A 17,445-nucleotide genomic window follows, 5' to 3' on the forward strand; every position below is an offset into this window, starting at 1 on the left:
TGCTACATGAACTGTCAACTGTTATGAAACCAGTGTTTAAACACAAGTCATTGGTCTAACAACTGTAAAATAATTTTTTATTTAGAGCTTTTATGGTGGCTGAATTTTAATTTTCAGAGAGAATAATTTTGGATTTCTTACCTTTGCTGCTACAGTGGCAACAAACATGATGAATTTTCCACTGGGTCCAGGATGGTAGGGGGGTATCTTTTTATTTTGTGGAATATTATCAAATTGTTTACATAATTCATAATTTTTTTTTATAGCCATATGGAAGTTCCTGAGCCAGGGGTCAAATCGGAACTGCATATAGAAGTTCCTGAGCCAGGGGTCAAATTGGAGCTGCAGCTGTGGTCTATACCACAACCACAACAATGCCAGAACTGAGCTGCATCTGCAACCTATGCTGCAGTTTTTGGCAACGCTGGATCCTTAACTCACTGAGTGAGGCCAGGGATCGAACCTGCATCCTCACAGAGACAACGTCAGGTCTTTAACCCACTGAGCCACAAAAGGAACTCCTATAATTTAATATTATTATTATTATTATTATTATTATTATTATTATTATTATTATTATTGGTCTTTTTAGTGCTGTACCTGTGGCATATGGAAGTTCCCAGGCTAGGGGTCACATAAGAACTATAGCTGCTGGCCTATGCCACAGCCACGGCAATGCCAGATTCAAGCTGAGAGTAAGACCCACACCACTGTTCAGGGCAATGCCAGATCCTTTAGCGCACTGAGTGAGACCAGGGGTCAAACCTGTATCCTCATGGATACTAATAGGGTTCATTACAGCTGAGCCATGATGGAAGTTCCCTATAATTCATAATTTTAAAAATAATTTTGGGGGAAACTCATTGAAGAGCACATTAGAAACCACTAACAGATAAGTTACCTTTGATCCCGATCTTTTTTTTTAGACATAGAGGTTGCTCATGGATTCAAAAGCCAGGCTCTGTTTGTTCTCTTGTTGAATTGAATGATATTCAGGATCAAACACAAAAGTCAGGATTGGAGAATGAAGGTACACAGACTTTCTCAAGTAACTTAGATCTAATATTTATAAGACACCTCTCTTTTTCTGCAGGCACTAATTTAAGAAGCATCTAGGAATTCTCAGAGACAAAAACTTGGTTAGGAGTGCTTTCCTGCCTTTTCCTTTATGTTCTGTGCTCTAAACTCTGATTTTTTTTGTTCTTTTTTACTCCTTAATAAAAAAGTTTTCTCACAGATCAATTCTAGCTAGAGTTATAGGCTAAATCTTTCAGGATGGGGAATTTATATTCAAACCTGAGTTAATATACATTATGCTCTTGGCTACTTCAAAATACATCCTAAGGAATTTATGAAGTATCTATTACTTTGCTGGCATGCATGCCTACCATTAGTGATATATTTGGTATTAGAGCCAACTTAGTCTACTGGGTGCTTGTAATTCTCAATTCACAATTGAGAATTTTTATGCATCAAAAAACAGCATCCAAAAATGTTTATGTAGCAAAAACTACAGTAGGATATTTTAGCTCATTTCTCTTGGACTATGAGTGCTCAAAACATGAAGGGTAAGAGTACAGAGAATATAAATAATGTGATAAGTCCTCCACTGTGAAAATAGAGAGCATCTTTTTAAGAGCCTGTGCATGTGATATTAAAAAATTAACTATATGTCACAAATGAAACTAAAATACCCTTAAAAATAGATAAATAGTTTAGACAAGTGTTACCCAAGTAGCCATCCTTAAACTGTTTTGTTACTGGTCTACAACAAGGTAAGAAACTTATATCACCGTATAAATCAGTGCACCAGCTCCTTCATTGAGGGGGTCTCGCTATGAAAAAAATGTCAGCTGAACTAAAGTAATGGCATGGTTGATTTACGTTCTGGTGCAAGACAGTAACAAACAGTATGGGACCAGACTCTGATTAGCCTGCATTCTCTGATTAGAATAATACCATAAGTGAATAGGAAAAAATTCAAACCTCTACCCATCTGGAGATTTTACACCTTTCTCAAATAACTCAGGTTAAAGAAAAACTCTCATTGCAGTATATCTAAAGACAATGAAAAACTGTGTACCAGAACCTACAGATTATTACTATGTTAACTTTATATATATATATATATATATAAAGGAAAGGAAAACGCACTGTTAGCTGGAAAACTAAAGCCCCGATTGCCATGTATTTTTTTTCCCTTTTTTTCCCTTCTGCTTGTCTCTTCTGTGTTACCTCTAGACTGCTTCTGTGTCTACTTTTCTTTTTTAATTCTGCTTCTGTTGAATATTTCGAGCAGATAGTTTCCTCAGTTTTGTTTCTTTTAAAGATTTAAAGATTGAATGTCTCCAGGAGAGTCAAGATTTGAATTTGCAAAAATTAAGGAATTCAGAACTCATACTGACTGAAGCTAAACAAAAAATGAGAGAACTTACTATAAACATCAAGATGAAGGAAGATCTGATTAAAGAATTAATTAAAACAGGTAATAATATCCTGTGAATCAGCTTATATGAAAAAGAAAAGCTTTCTAAAGTTGCTTCTGATGTAACATTTATTTATTTATTTATTTTTGGCTTTTTAGGGCTGCACCCATGGCATATGGAGGTTCCCAGGCTTGGAGTCTAATCAGAGCTACAGCTGTGCCACAGCCACAGCAATGTCAGATTGAGCCGAGTCTGTGACCTACACCACAGCTCTCGGCAACACCGGATCCTTAACCCACTGAGCGATGCCAGGGATCAAACCTGCAACCTCATGGTTCCTAGTCAGATTCATTTCTGCTGAGCCACAACGGGTACTCTGTAACATTTAATTTTTGATGCAGAGGACTCTCTACTTTAGCTGGGTATTTTGTGTAACAAGGTGTGTTCGTTCTAGAGCCAATATGTGGAGGTTAATTATTGAAATAACTTTGTTATATTTGATTTCATCTGTGAATTGTTCTAACCAGTGGGAACTCCATGTTGTACTGAAAGTCTATGGCACTTAATATTTTTTCACCTTTTTTTTTTTTGGCCACCCTGCAGCATATGGAGTTCCCCGGTCAGGGATTAGATCTGAGCTGCAGTTTCGACCTACACCCCAGCTTTGGCAATGACTGATCGTTAACCCACTGTGCTGGGCAGGGATCAAACCTGGGTCCCAGTGCTCCCACAACACCACCAATGCCACTGTGCCACAGCGGAAACTCCTGTTTTTTTTGCTGTTTTTAAAGAAACATTATACTAAGCATCCGGGAATAAGTCTGAGATGTTTTTCTAACTCATTTTAGTAAGTAATTATTTTAAATTATGAGTCTTTATTGTCTTGGCTAGTTCATTTTTAACATTAATTATAAGCTTAATAATTTAAATGTAGATAATTTTAATTTTTCTAAAGATGTAGGGATTTGTCCTTGAGAGCTGTTCTCTTGAGTGAGCCAAGCTTGCAGCTCTTCCCCTTGGTCTCAAATCCTGCCAGGTTGGGTGATGTGCCACATCCTCTCCTCTCCCTCAGCTACGTTAGGCTTGCCCTAAAATGCACATTTCTAGCTTTTGGGTTTTCCCCCACTAATATACTCAAAGTGTAAGCTATTCTGAAGTGTAAGCTACTCAAACTTGGCTACTCTGAAGTTCAGTAAAGAATTGAAGGAATAAGACACACTAGCATCCCCCCCCCCCCCAGTTCCAATGCAGACAGCTCTCTGGTCACGTTTGGGGGAACTGAGGGAAATACTACTGTCTTCCTCTTCTTCAAGCCCAACGCTGTAATCACACTCCAACCACACGAATTGTGGGTCCCAAATCCTCTGCAGCAAGGAGACACCTGCTGTCCTTCCATGTCCTTTGTCCTGCAAGTTTGCTTTCTGGCCGTCGGTCCTACTTTCTCAGTGTTCTGTTCCTCAGCTGCTGTCCAAAGCATTTTCCTACCTCATTCCTGGTGACCCATGTGCTCTACGTTATCCTAGCTCATTATCCCAGATGTAGAATTTTGACCATGCTCCTTCCACACAGACAGGATCCTTGCCAGTAAATCTCTCTTAGGAGTATCTAGGAAATGATTTAGGATTGGTTTTTGTTTCCTTTTCCTTTTACAGCTGTACCCACGGCATATGGAAGTTCCTGGGCTAGGGGTCAAATCAGAGCTGCAGCTGCCAGCCTACACCACAGCCACAGCAACACCATATCCAACCCACATCTGCCACCTACGCCAAAGCTTGCTGCAATGCCTTAATTCATTGAGGCCAGGGGTCAAATCTGCATCCTCACGGACATGATGTAGGTTCTTAACCTGCCAAGCCACAACGGGAACTCCTGATTTAGGGGTTTACATAGCTTCTCCATCCCCATGATTTTGTAGTAGTACGTGTAGAGGTTAAAAATATTTACGCCCCTGAAATAAATGATTTTCTTTCAGGTACTTATCCCACCATGAGATCTTTCACTAAACAAGCTAACTTTGTAGCCTGGTACCTTCCTGGCTGCCTTAAAATAGAGGAGACCTAAACCTACACAGAGAAGGTCTTCTTCTTGCTCATTCTAACCAAAGGCAGTTTAGAGCTTTCCTGAAGACCCTTAGAGGTGGTGATTAGCAAAAGGGTCAATGCGTGCTTACTTTTCAAAGCCCGCTCAGTGAAGACTTCCCCAGAGAGCAGCTACTTCGGCCAAAATAAATAACAATGGCAATTATACTACATTTCATCAATTTTAGCGTACTTTTTCACATTTTAATGTCTCTCTGAAATGAGGATGCATCTTAAAATCAGTAGCATTTTAACATCTTTTCCTGGCATAGCTTGCACTGTGTTTTTTCCCTTAGCGGTTCATAAAATATTGGTGTGTTAACCAATTTATGGGATCTTAGATTTATTAAAACACAGTAGTCAGATGAATTTTATTTTATTTTTAAATTTTTTGGCTTTTTAGGGCCGCACCCATGGCACATGAAAGTTCCCAGGCTAGCGGTTGAACTGAAATTGCACCAGCCTCCGCCACAGGCACAGCCACAGCAATTTGGGATCTGAGATGTGTCTGCGACCCACCCCACAGTGCATGGCAATGCCAGATCCTTAAACCCACTGAGCGAGGTCAGGGATCTAACCCATGTCCTCATGGATACTAGTCAGGTTCATTACCACTGAGCCACAATGGGAACTCCCTGGATGAATTTTAAAGTTAGTCACATAGAATTGGAGAGCCAGAAGACAGTTGATAGTGTGTTTGGTTCAATAACTCATTTTATTAAAAAATTTAGAGATTTTCAGAGTTCCCATTGTGGCTCAGTGGGTTAAGAACCCGACATAGTGTCCATGAGAATGTGGGTTCAATCCCTAGCCTCGTTCAGTGGCTTAAGGATCTGGCCTTGCTGCACGCTGTAGTGTAGGTTGCAGACATGGTTTGGCATTGCTGTGGCTGTGGTGTAGACCTGCAGCTGCAGCTCTGATTCAAGCCCTAGCCTAGGAACTTCAATGTGCCACAAGTGTGGCCCTAAAAAAAGAGAGAGAGATTTTCAGTAAACCAGTCTAACAACCTGTGCCTGGTAATTATTCATCCCATGAACTCTAGACTCTTACTTCCCGCTGCCACAAATTTGCTAGTCTAGTTCAGGGACAGTTTACTATTCAGAACAAATCAAAACCAAGTTTTTAGGGTCAGTAACTGGGCTTAGAATGAAAAGAGATATAGAAATATCTATATTCTATTTTTCTCTATGTTCTAAATATTCACACGGAAAGCATATAAGAAGAATTCATCTTCAACAAATTCAAGTGAAAATATAAAGGAGAGGGGGCCAGCTCTCAATTAAAGGATTTTTAAGAGACATAACAATAAGATGTATTGTGACCTTCTTTGAGTTGTGATTATAATAGACTAATTGCAAAAGATGTTTCGAGACAGTTGGGGAAGTCTGAATAGGGTCTGGCAGATATTAACATTGTTAGGTGTGGTAGTGACTTTTTTGTTATTTCTATGTTCTGTATAGATGCTTATTGAAGTATGTATAGGTGATGCTATGACATCTGGGACTGCTTTAAAGTTTTTAAGTAAATTTAAAAGGAAAAATGGGAGTTCCCATTGTGGCTCAGTGGAAAAGAATATGACTAGCATCCATGAGGACGTGAGTTCAATCCCTGGCCTCGCTCAGTGGGTTAAGGATCCAGCATTGCCATGAGCTGTGGTGTAGGTCACAGATGTGGCTCAGATCTGGTGTTGCTGTGGCTGTGGTATAGGCCAGCAGCTGCAGCTCCAATTCAGCCCCTTGCCTAGGAAATTCCACATGCCACAGTTATGACCCTAAAGACCCCTGCCCCCCCAAAAAAAGAAAGAAAAGAAAAAAGGCATAGATGAAGCATTTGTGGCAAAATCTTGATAACTCTTGAGTCTGAATGATGGAGGTTCATTATATTATTTACCTACTTTTTATATGTTGGCAATTTTTCATAGTAGTAGAAAAAAAAAAGAATTTAGACACAGATTATGGGTAGTAGTAGGAAGCCAAAGTGTAATAAGAGGCCAAAGAACCACTCCAAACATTCTTTTAAACTGCAGTTTGATGCAAAGCAAAGGTAAACTGCAAATTCAGAAGCTCAGAAATGTCACACTAAAACATAAAAGATGAGCCAGGGAGAAGAATTGAATGGCACCAGATGGGGACAGTAATTAAGAAACTAATTATTAAGGCCAAGTGGCAAGTTATATTTGATGCGGATGGGAGGGAACAGCTGGGTTTTTAAATGCTCTGCCTTAAATAGTTATACTGCCCAGCTTTTCAAGAATAGGGTAGTTTTGGACATTCCACAGTGTTGCAGTGGGTTAAAGATCCGGTGTTGCCATAGCTGTGGTGTAGGTTGCAGCTACAGCTCAGATTTGATCCCTAACCTGGGAACTTCCATATGCCACAGGTGCAGCCAAAAAAATAAATAAATAAATAAAAGGCTGTTTTAGGAGTTCCCGTCATGGCGCAGTGGTTAACGAATCCGACTAGGAACCATGAGGTTGCGGGTTCGGTCCCTGCCCTTGCTCAGTGGGTTAAGGATCTGGCGTTGCCGTGAGCTGTGGTGTAGGTTGCAGACACAGCTTGGATCCTGTGTTGCTGTGGCTCTGGCGTAGGCCAGTGGCTACAGCTCCTATTCGACCCCTAGCCTGGGAACCTCCATATGCCGTGGAAGCGGCCCAAAAAAATAGCAAAAAGGCAAAAAGGCAAAAAAAAAAAAGAAAAGAAAAAGGCTGTTTTATGTTTTCAACATTTTACTTAGTTTTAAAATGTAATTTATGGAGTTCCTGTCGTGGCTCAGTGGTTAACAAATCCAACTAGGAACCATGAGGTTTCGGGTTCAATCCCTGGCCTTGCTCAGTGGGTTGAGGATCCGACATTGCCGTAAGCTGTGGTGTAGGTCGAAGAGGCATCTCGGATCCAACATTGCTATGGCTGTGGTATAGGCTAGTGGCTACACCTCCGATTAAACCCCTAGCCTGGAAACCTCCATATGCCGTGGGTGCAGCCCTAGAAAAGACAAAAAGGCCAAAAAAAAAGTAATTTATAACTTATTACTATTATTATTATTATTATTATGAAGGTAATGATGCCAAGTCTGTAAGCAAACAGTATTCTCTGAAAGTAACAAAACTTGAACATGAAGCAGAACAGGCGAAAGTGGAATTAACTGAAACACAAAAGCGGCTGCAGGAACTGGAAAACAAAGATCTTTCTGATGTTGCTTTGAAGGTAAAATTGCAGAAGGAGTTCCGCAAAAAGATGGATGCCGCCAAGCTAAGAGTCCAGGTAATTTAAAAAATGTAATTGAGAAAACTTATTTAAGGCTTCCAGCTTTTTAAGATTCTTGTACCTAGTTAGGAAAGAAAAAGGGTTCACTTTTTACTAGTAGGAGGAACTGGATAGCAAGTTTTCTTTTCCAGTGTACTGGTGGGTTTAGATAATTTTAGTCTAGGTAGTATATTTCTTCATTCAAGAAGTGTATTATTTCCAGAGTTTCCATCATGGCTCAGTGGAAACGAATCTGAGAAAAAAAGACCAAAAAAAAAAAAAGTATATTATTTTCATCTTTTCCTCAAAAACCACATGGTGGGAGTTCCCATCGTGATGTGGCGGAAGCAAATCCAGCTATTATCCAAGAGGATATGGGTTCAACCCCTGGCCTTGCTCAGTGGGTCAGGGATCCGGCAATTGCCGTGAGCTGTGGTGTAGGTTGCAGACACGACTTGGATCCTGCTTTGCTGCGGCTGTGGTGTAGGCCGGCATCTACAGCTCCAATTTAACCCCTAGCCTGGGAACTTCCATATGCGGCGGGTGTGGCCCTAAAACGCAAAACAGACAAACAAAAACCACATGGTAAGAAATAAAAACAACCACAGAAGTAATGTCCTTTTCTGAAGGATAGAAGATTAACTAGTGATTAAATAATGCATATAAATTATCTTGTTTGTATATAGCACTTTGTTGACACAGCAAATGATAACTGTTTCAGACAGTTTTCTGAAATCATAACTGGTTTAAGAAAGGTTAATAACTTTGAGTAGTACATCTTATTCTTAATTTCCTAAATGCTAGACTTTGCTATAACCTCAGATATAGCTATCTTTAAAAAATTCTATTCTAGGAGTTCCTGTTGTGGCTTGATGGGTTAAGAATCTGGTGTTGCCATAGCTGTGGTGTAAGCCACAGCTGCAGCTTTGATATAACCCCTAGCCTGGGAACTTCCATGTATCACAGGTACGGCTGAAAAAAAAATTATATTCTATGAGAAATATTCCATTACAGAGACATTTTGTTTCTGAAGCCGTTCCCAGGTGCTTTTGGTATGGGTGGAGTGCTTTTTTAGTCTGCTTATAAGAATTTGCTGGAGTGCCTTTCCATTTTTTTTTTTTTTTTTTAGGCCACACCTGTGGCATATGGAAGTTCCCAGGGTAGAGGTCAAATTGGAGCTGCAGCTGCTAGCCTACACCACAGCCACAGCCTCAGCCACACCACATCTGAGCTGCATCTTCACCCTGCACTGCAGCTTGCAGCAACACCAGATCTTCACCCCACTGAGCAAGGCCAGGGGTCAAACTGGCATCCTCATGGGTATTAGTCTGGTTCTTAACCTGCTGACCACAACAGGGATTCCTAGTATGTAATTGTTGATTGTAATCTCTTATGATCCTTTGTATTTCTGTGGTATCATTTGTGACTTCTCTTTCATTTCTGATTTTTTATTTATTTGAGCCTTTTCTTTTTTTCATGATGAATCTGGCTAAATTGTCCAATTTTATTTATCTTTTCAAAGAACGAGTTCTTAGTATCATTGACCTTTTCTAGTATTTTTTAGTCTCTGTTTAATTTATTTTTGGTCTGATCTTTACTCTTTCCTTCCTTCTATTAATTTTAGGTAAGCTTTACTTGTTCTTTTTTTAGTGCCTTTAGGTAGAATATTAGGTTGTTTGATCTTTCTTGTTTCTGAGGTAAGCCTGTATCACTATGCACTTCCCTCTTAAAACTGCATTTGCTGTGTCCCATAGAGTTTGGACAGTTATGGTTCCATTTTCATTTGTCTCAAGGTACTTTTAATTCTCTTTTTGACTTCTTTGTTGATCCATTGGTTGTTTAGTAGCATGTTGTTTAGTCTTTAAATGTTTATGTTTTTTTTCCAGTTTTCTTGAAATAGCTATAATTATTAGAGACTAAAGATTAAATGAAATATTGTTTTAAAACATTTTATTACGGAGTTCCCGTCATGGCTCAGTGGTTAACGAATCCGACTAGGAACCATGAGGTTGTGGGTTCGATCCCTGGCCTTGCTCAGTGGGTTAGGGATCCAGTGTTGCCGTGAGCTGTTGTGTAGGCTGCAGACGCAGCTTGAATCCCGAGTTGCCGCGTTGCTGTGGCTCTGGCATAGGCCGGCGGCTACAGCTCTGTTTGGACCCCTAGCCTGGGAACCTCAGTATGCCACCGGTGCCAGCCAAGAAATGGCAAAAAGACAATAAATAAATAAATAAAACATTTTATTGCCATATAGTTGATTCGCAATGTTTGTGTTAGTTTCAGATGTACAGCAAAGTGAATCAGTTATACATATACATATACCCATTCTTTTTTCCCATGTAGGATTTAATAGAACATTGAGTAGTCCACCTTGTGTTATATATACAGTAGATCCTTTTTCTTTTTTTTTCTTTTTAGGGCTGCACCTGCAGCATATGGAAGTTCCCAGGCTAGGAGTCGAATCGGAGCTATAGCTGTGAGCCTATGCCACAGCTACCTCAACATGGGATCCAAGCTGCATCTGCAACCTACACCACAGCTCACAGCAATGCCAGATCACTGACCCACTGAGTGAGGCCTGGAAACGAACCTGCATCCTCATGGATACTAGTCAGATTCGTTTCTGCTGCACCACAATGGGAACTCCCTACAGTAGGTCCTTGTTAGTTTTCTATTTTATATATAGTAGTGTGTATGTGTTAATCCCATCCTCCCAATTTATCCCTCCCCCCAAATGGTGTCCTCCTTGGTAACCATAAGTTTAATTTTGAAATCTGTTTGTTTCTATTTTATAAGTTCTTTTATGTCATTTTTATTAGATTCCACGTATAAGTGATATGATATTTGTCTTTCTCTGACTTAGATAATTTCTAATGTCCATCCATGATGCTGCTGATGGCATTATTTCATTCTTTTTTATAGCTGAGTATTATTCCATTGTATATGTGTACCACATCTTCTTTATCCATTCTTCTGTCGATGGACATTTAGGCTGCTCCTATGTCTTGGCTATTGTGAATAGTGCTGCATCAAACATTGGGGTGCATATATCTTTTCAAATTATAGTTTTCTCCAGCTATATGCCCAGGAATGGGATTGCTGGATCATATGGCGGTTCTGTATTTAGTTTTTTAAGAAACCTTGCACCAGTTTACATTTCCCACCAACAGTATAGAGTAAGTGAAAGATTAATAGGGTTTGTGAATTATCACGTTCTTTTTGTTTTCCATTTTTCTTGATGCATATCTTTTTCTGCTGAGGATACTGATAAGGAAAAGAAAGAATTTAAGTTCAAAGGAAGCATCTCATAGGCAGAGGATTGAAACACGTTTCCCATGTAGTTTTAGAAATTTCTTTGCCTTTATGATATCCACGTACAACTGATGGCGACCCTAAAGGTGATGAGGATGGTGGTGGTAATGAGAAGGAGGGTGGTAGTTGAGTGTCTACAAAGTACTATATACACACCAGGTGTCTTATATGTATTATTTAGTCATTATTTAACCGTTTGAAGTGGTATTTTTACATTCTTACGAATGAGATAGGTAAAGTTTATGAATATAAAATAACTCATTCAGAGTCACATAATTGTGATGATAATGGTTCTCAGTACTCTCACATCTCATACCATTTTAAAATACTAGTGATTTTATTGATATAATGAAGTTATTTCAGTTTTTAAAACTTAAAAGTTTGTTTTAATTAAAAAATTTGAAATTCTCTGTAGTCTTTGTCTTCAGATATAGAGAGAGTTATATGCTGCATTAGTATCTTTTTTTTTTCTTCTTCTTCTTTTTTTTGTTGTTGTTGTTGTTGTTGTTGCTATTTCTTGGGCCGCTCCCGCGGCATATGGAGGTTCCCAGGCTAGGGGTCGAATCAGAGCTGTAGCCACCGGCCTACGCCAGAGCCACAGCAACGCGGGATCCGAGCCGCGTCTGCAACCTACACCACAGCTCACGGCAACGCCGGATCGTTAACCCACTGAGCAAGGGCAGGGACCAAACCCACAACCTCATGGTTCCTAGTGGGATTCGTTAACCACTGCGCCACGACGGGAACTCCTGCATTAGTATCTTAATGCTAACAGAGGTTGCATGTTTGAACATCTGTGGAGTAAGTACAAAAGGCAATGACAACCTATCTCACTTTTAAACAAGATTGTCAGTACTTATACTGATATTTTCAATATTATGTGGAGACACTAAAACGCTCGTATTAACATTTTTGCTTCAGTAAAGCAATTACTCTCAAAAGTAAGTGCAAAGCCAGGGAGGGTGCAGATCCAGGCATGGGAAGCTTCAGAGTCCTATGGCCTCCAAGCTTAGTAGTACTCAAAGTAGTCCATCTGCAGATTGTGCATTATTGGCCTGCAGTGAGATAAAGGTAAATGGGAGCACAGCTTCCCTCATCTTAAAAGTCTTGCATGAAATCATCACCAACTAATATAGCAGTGTGCTTCATGGTGCCGGCTGACGACAGTCTGTGATTGGTACTGTCCGCAGACTACACATTGAGTAGCACTCTAAGCTACACTATCTTGTGAATACTTAGTTTAATTAAAACAAACTGTGTTTATGTCAACAATATATTACCAGAATAAAGGAAATAATTAAATTTAGCCTGCAAAGTTACAAAGGACCTCACCTTAACCCTTTTTGTTGTGTAAGAGATACTTAGTGCAATGCTAAAGTACATAATACAAATCTAATATATGTTTATTTGATCAGGATTAAATTGATGCCCTCTGGTATTTTGTATTAATAGAGTCAACTCTTCACAAATGTTCACAAGTTTTTAATGCTATCTATGGATAACTTGAGCTAGAGAGGAAAAGCTTTTTTTAAAGATCATTAAAAATGGTAATTACAGTGGTTGGTCACTATTAGGGAAAATGGGATCATTTCAGATCATCTTAATTCAGGGGTTAATGATTTAGGCTACAGCTGGATATTAAAGATGAGCACAGTGGAATATTATGCAGCCATGTAGAAAGATCAAATCTATGTGAAAAGACCTCTCTCTTAGATAAGTTAAATAGAAAAAAAGAGAAGTGGGAAATAGTCTACCTAGAATATATGTAAAATTATTTTCATGCTTGTAAATTATTTCTTGGAGTTCCTGTCGTGGCGCAGTGGTTAACAAATCCGACTAGGAACCATGAGGTTACGGGTTTGATCCCTGCCCTTGCTCAGTGGGTTAACGATCCGGTGTTGCCATGAGCTGTGGTGTAAGTCATAGACGCGGCTCGGATCCTGCATTGCTGTGGCTCTGGCGTAGGCTGGCAGCTACAGCTCTGATTCGACCCCTAGCCTGGGAACCTCCAGATGCTGTAGAAGCAGCCCAAGAAATGGCAAAAAGACAAATAAATAAATAAATAAATAATTTCTCAAAGAATATTTAAGAAATTGATAATTTTTGTTTCAGGAAGCAGCACAAGTAGGTTAGGGGTCTGAGCTAAGGGTCTTTTAAAATTTATGTTCAGCTTTATATTGTTTTTTACCATGTACATAAAATGTTTTTTAAATTAAAACAGTAAAAAAGCAATGATGTCAATTTTGTTCTATTTGGCTTTCAGCATCAGGAGATCTTAGCACACTCTGGTGAAAATCATGATAGTTGCCCAATTGTAAAAGTAAAAATGTAGAAAACACTTATGAAACAATCAAGAATAAATTAAAATTTAGGCAAAATGCTTACCTATGTCATTAAATGAAAAGCTTAAGTTTACTTGGGGGATATGAGAAATGAAATTTTTTCATTTTGAAATATTCCATATGATCCTAGGTGTTACAGAAGAAGCAACAAAACAGTAAGAAATTGGCATCACTGTCGATCCAAAATGAGAAACGTGCTAATGAACTAGAGCAGAATGTAGATCACATGAAATATCAAAAGGTACAGCTACAAAAAAGACTTCGAGAAGAAAACGAGAAAAGGAAGCAACTGGATGCAGAAATTAAGCGGGATCAACAAAAAATCAAAGTAATATTGTCATACTTTCCTGCTAAGCATAATATGAAATGTTCAACGGCTCAGAGCTAACGAAACCAAGGTCTTGATTTATTTGGCTTGTGAGGTATCTAACCTTGGCCTGCCCTTGGCTTCTGTCCTCATTCACTTTAAAGCTTTGTTGATCTACATAGTAAAAGCTATTTATTGAATTCTGAGTACTGTCTTGAAGGCTTTGACTTCACAAAAGAAAGTTCAGTGATAATTTATCTACTAGAACCTTAACTTCAGTTGAGGCTGTCAAAAACATAAATGTATAAAGCTGACTTTCTAAAAAATATCTAACATTTGAATATAGGATTTCCCATTTTCAAAGTGCTTTGACATGCATCGCCCATGTGGCAGCATAGAAAAAAGTCCAAGGTACAAAGGTGTCATTACATTCATAGTGAGCAGAAGAGTGATCAGACTTGTAGGCCCAGCAGTTCTGTTGAATGGATTGGTCTGGGGAGGAACTAGTGGTTGTCAGCCCGGGCTCTGGAGCAAGGCTAACAGGTATTCAAACCCCAGCTCTCTCAGTTCCTGGCTAGATCATGTATTGAGAAAATCACTTACCCTCTCTGTTTCTGTTTATTCTTATCTAAAATGGCCTTAGTCATTCTTGCCTCAGCAGACCTCTTTTGGAGAAGGGGAGGATGATAATGATCATAATAACAGCAATAACAAACACTTAGCACTATGTACCAGGCTCTGTTCTATAGAAGTGTCAAGCTGAACCCAAGGCTTGGTATGTAATTGGAGATTTCCAACTTTGGAATAGAATATATTCTCAGATCCTTAAAAAAATGACAGAATTTAGTGATAGAAGGGAACTGAAAGAGCATTTAAGCCAAGTTACTGATTCTTTTTTTAAAAAACAGCTTTATTGAGATATACCTCACATTCTATACAGTAATATATGTAATACATATTAAAAAACCCAGCTTTATTGAGATATGCCTCACATTCCATACATACCCATGTAAAGTATACAATTCGATGGGTTTGGTATATTATTGATTTTTGTAAATTGTAAAATATAGCATGAAATATACCAGTTTAACCTTGTTTAATATAGAGTTCCTTAATTATATTCACAGTGCTGTACAACCATCATCACTATCTATTTTTAAAGCTTTTTCATCACCCTTAACAGTCACTTGGTAACCATTAAGCAATAACTCCTTTTCCCCTCTTCTCCCAACCCCTGGTAACCTTCAATCTAGTTCTGTCTCTGTGAACTTGCCTATTAGGATATTTTATAAAAGTGAAATCCTACAATATTTGTCCTGTGTCTGCTTATTTCATTTAGCATGATATTTTTTTTTTTAAGGTTCACCCATGTTGTAATACGTACAAGAGCTTCATTCCTTTTTATGGCTGAATAATATTCCTTTGCATGCATATATAACATTTTGTTTATGCATCTATCTGATAGACAGTTGGGTTGTTCCACCTATGGTGAATAATGCTGTGATAAACATTGGTATACAAGTAACTATTCAAGTCCTTGCTTTCAAATACCTATGAGTGGAATTGCTGGGTCATATGGTAGTTCTATGCTTAGCTTTTTGAGGAACCACCACTTTCAACAGTGGCAGCACCATTTTAGATTCCCACCAGAAATATATGAGGGGTCTAATTTCTCTACATCTTCACCAACACTTGTTCTTTTCTTTTCTTTTTTATTATAGTCATCCAAGTACCCGGTGAAGTGGAATCTCTTTGTGGTTTTGATTTACATTTCCCTAATGAGTAATGATACTGAGCATCTTTTCATGTACTTACTGGCCATTTGTATATTTTCTTTGGAAGAAATGTCTTTTCAAGTTCTTTGTCTGTTTTTAATTGGGTTATCTTTTTGTTGTTGAGTGGTGTGAATTCATTATGTATTCTGGAATTTGAACTTTATTAGAATCATGACTTCCATATATTTTTTCCCATTCTGTAGAATGTTTATATTTTCTTTATAATATTCTTTGATGCACCAAAGTTTTCGATTTTTATGAAGTTCCCATTTATCTTTTTTTCCTTTTATTGCTTGTGCTTTTGGTGTCATATCTAAGACTCTGTTGCCAAATCTAAAGTTGTGAAGATTTACCCCTATGTTTTCTTCTTGAGCTTTATGGTTTTAGCTCTTATATTTAGGTCACTGATCCATTTTGAGTTAACTTTTGTATATGGTATGAGGTAGGGGTCCGTCCTTATTCTTTTGCATTGTGGAAATCCACTTGTTCCAGCGTTACCTATTGAAAAGATCATTCTTTTCCCATTGAGTGGACTTGGTGCCCTTGTCAAAAATCAATTGGCTGTAGATTTATGGATTTACTTCTAAAATCTTGATTCTATTCCATTTGTCTGTATGTCTATCCTGTGCCAATTCACACTATTTTGATTGCAATAGCTTTGCAATAGATTTTGACACTGGGAATTAAGTCCTCCAATTAATCCATAAATCTACTTTTTCAAGATTGTTTTGACTATTCAATTCCTTATGAATTTAAGGATCAGCTTTTCCATTTCAGCAAATTGGCCATTAGAATTTTGATATGGATTGTGTTGATTCTGTAGATCTCACAGGGTGATGTAGATGTGATGACAATATTAAATACATCTTCCTGTCCACGAGCACGGGATGTTCATTTATTTACATCTTCTTTAATTTCTTTTAGAATGTTTCATAATCTTCAGTGTGGTGTCTTTTACTTCCTTGGTTCAATTTATTCCCAGATTTTTTTTTTTTTTTTTTTTGGCGTGTGCGAGTTCCCAGGGCAGGGATCAAACCTAAGCCCAGAAGCAACCCAAGCTGCTGCAGTGACAACACTGAATCCTTAACCTGTGCATCACAAGAGAACTCCTGTTCCCAGATAATTTATTCTTTTAGATGTTATTGTAAATATAATTGCTTTTTAATTTCCTTGAGTTAACTCATTCCTGATGGTTATAATTATTATTATAGTAGTAAATAACATTTTTTATTTATCTTCAGTCAATACTATGCTAAGCAATTATGTGCTTTATCTCATCTATTTCTCTTTTTCTGCCTATATTTTCATTTTTCCTTTTCTCCTAGATTCTTTTTTTAAATATCTCAGATTTTTCTCATCCTAAAATTATTTTTCTTCAAGTTTATACTTCTCCCTTGCTTTCTGCTCCCCTTTATGACCAGACTTCTTGGAAAAGTTTACTATATTTGATTCTGTTGCCTTTTCTTTCGTTTGTTCTCTTACTCTCTCCAGTCTGGCCTCTGGGTCTTGGCTGTACCATACACTTCAGGGCTCTTGAGAAGTTCACTAGTGCTCTGTCACTCTAGTCCCTAACACCTCAGCTGCATCTAGCATAGTTCACCACTGCCTCCATCTTGAATTATTTCCCCTTTGCAATTTTTCCCCCCTTTGCCTTTGTGAGATTGTACTCACCTTGTTTTTTCTTCTCTGATTGCTTGTTCTTTATCTTTGCTAGCTTATCCTACATTATCGTTTCTTTACCACTGGGAATTACTCAAGGCTCTAGCCTGTGCCCTTATCTTCTGTATTTGTCCTGAGTGACCTTTGACCTCATCTTTTTCCATGGCTGCAGTTTAATTCTGACAATTCCTAGATATAATCCTTTAATAGCAGATTTGCCCTTTGAGCTCTGGATTCATATATCCAACTGTTGACATCTTCATTAGGCTGTCTTACAGATGAATTCAAAATCTTCCTTTCTTATCTT

General features: G+C 38.4%; 1 protein-coding gene across 2 annotated transcripts in view; it reads left to right on the plus strand.

Annotated features, from left to right (window-relative positions):
* The window catches only part of KIF27 (kinesin family member 27), a 94,370-nt gene that overhangs the window by 40,655 nt on the left and 36,270 nt on the right, over positions 1–17,445 (plus strand). For both annotated transcript variants that reach the window (XM_047755111.1, XM_047755110.1), the window contains exons 8-11: positions 927–1,030; positions 2,330–2,485; positions 7,559–7,764; positions 13,528–13,725. In XM_047755111.1, coding sequence (XP_047611067.1) covers positions 927–1,030; positions 2,330–2,485; positions 7,559–7,764; positions 13,528–13,725 — 664 coding nt within the window. The remainder of the gene's footprint in view (positions 1–926; positions 1,031–2,329; positions 2,486–7,558; positions 7,765–13,527; positions 13,726–17,445) is intronic.

Source organism: Phacochoerus africanus, chromosome 12 (assembly GCF_016906955.1).
Source record: "Phacochoerus africanus isolate WHEZ1 chromosome 12, ROS_Pafr_v1, whole genome shotgun sequence".
Taxonomy (NCBI): domain Eukaryota; kingdom Metazoa; phylum Chordata; class Mammalia; order Artiodactyla; family Suidae; genus Phacochoerus; species Phacochoerus africanus.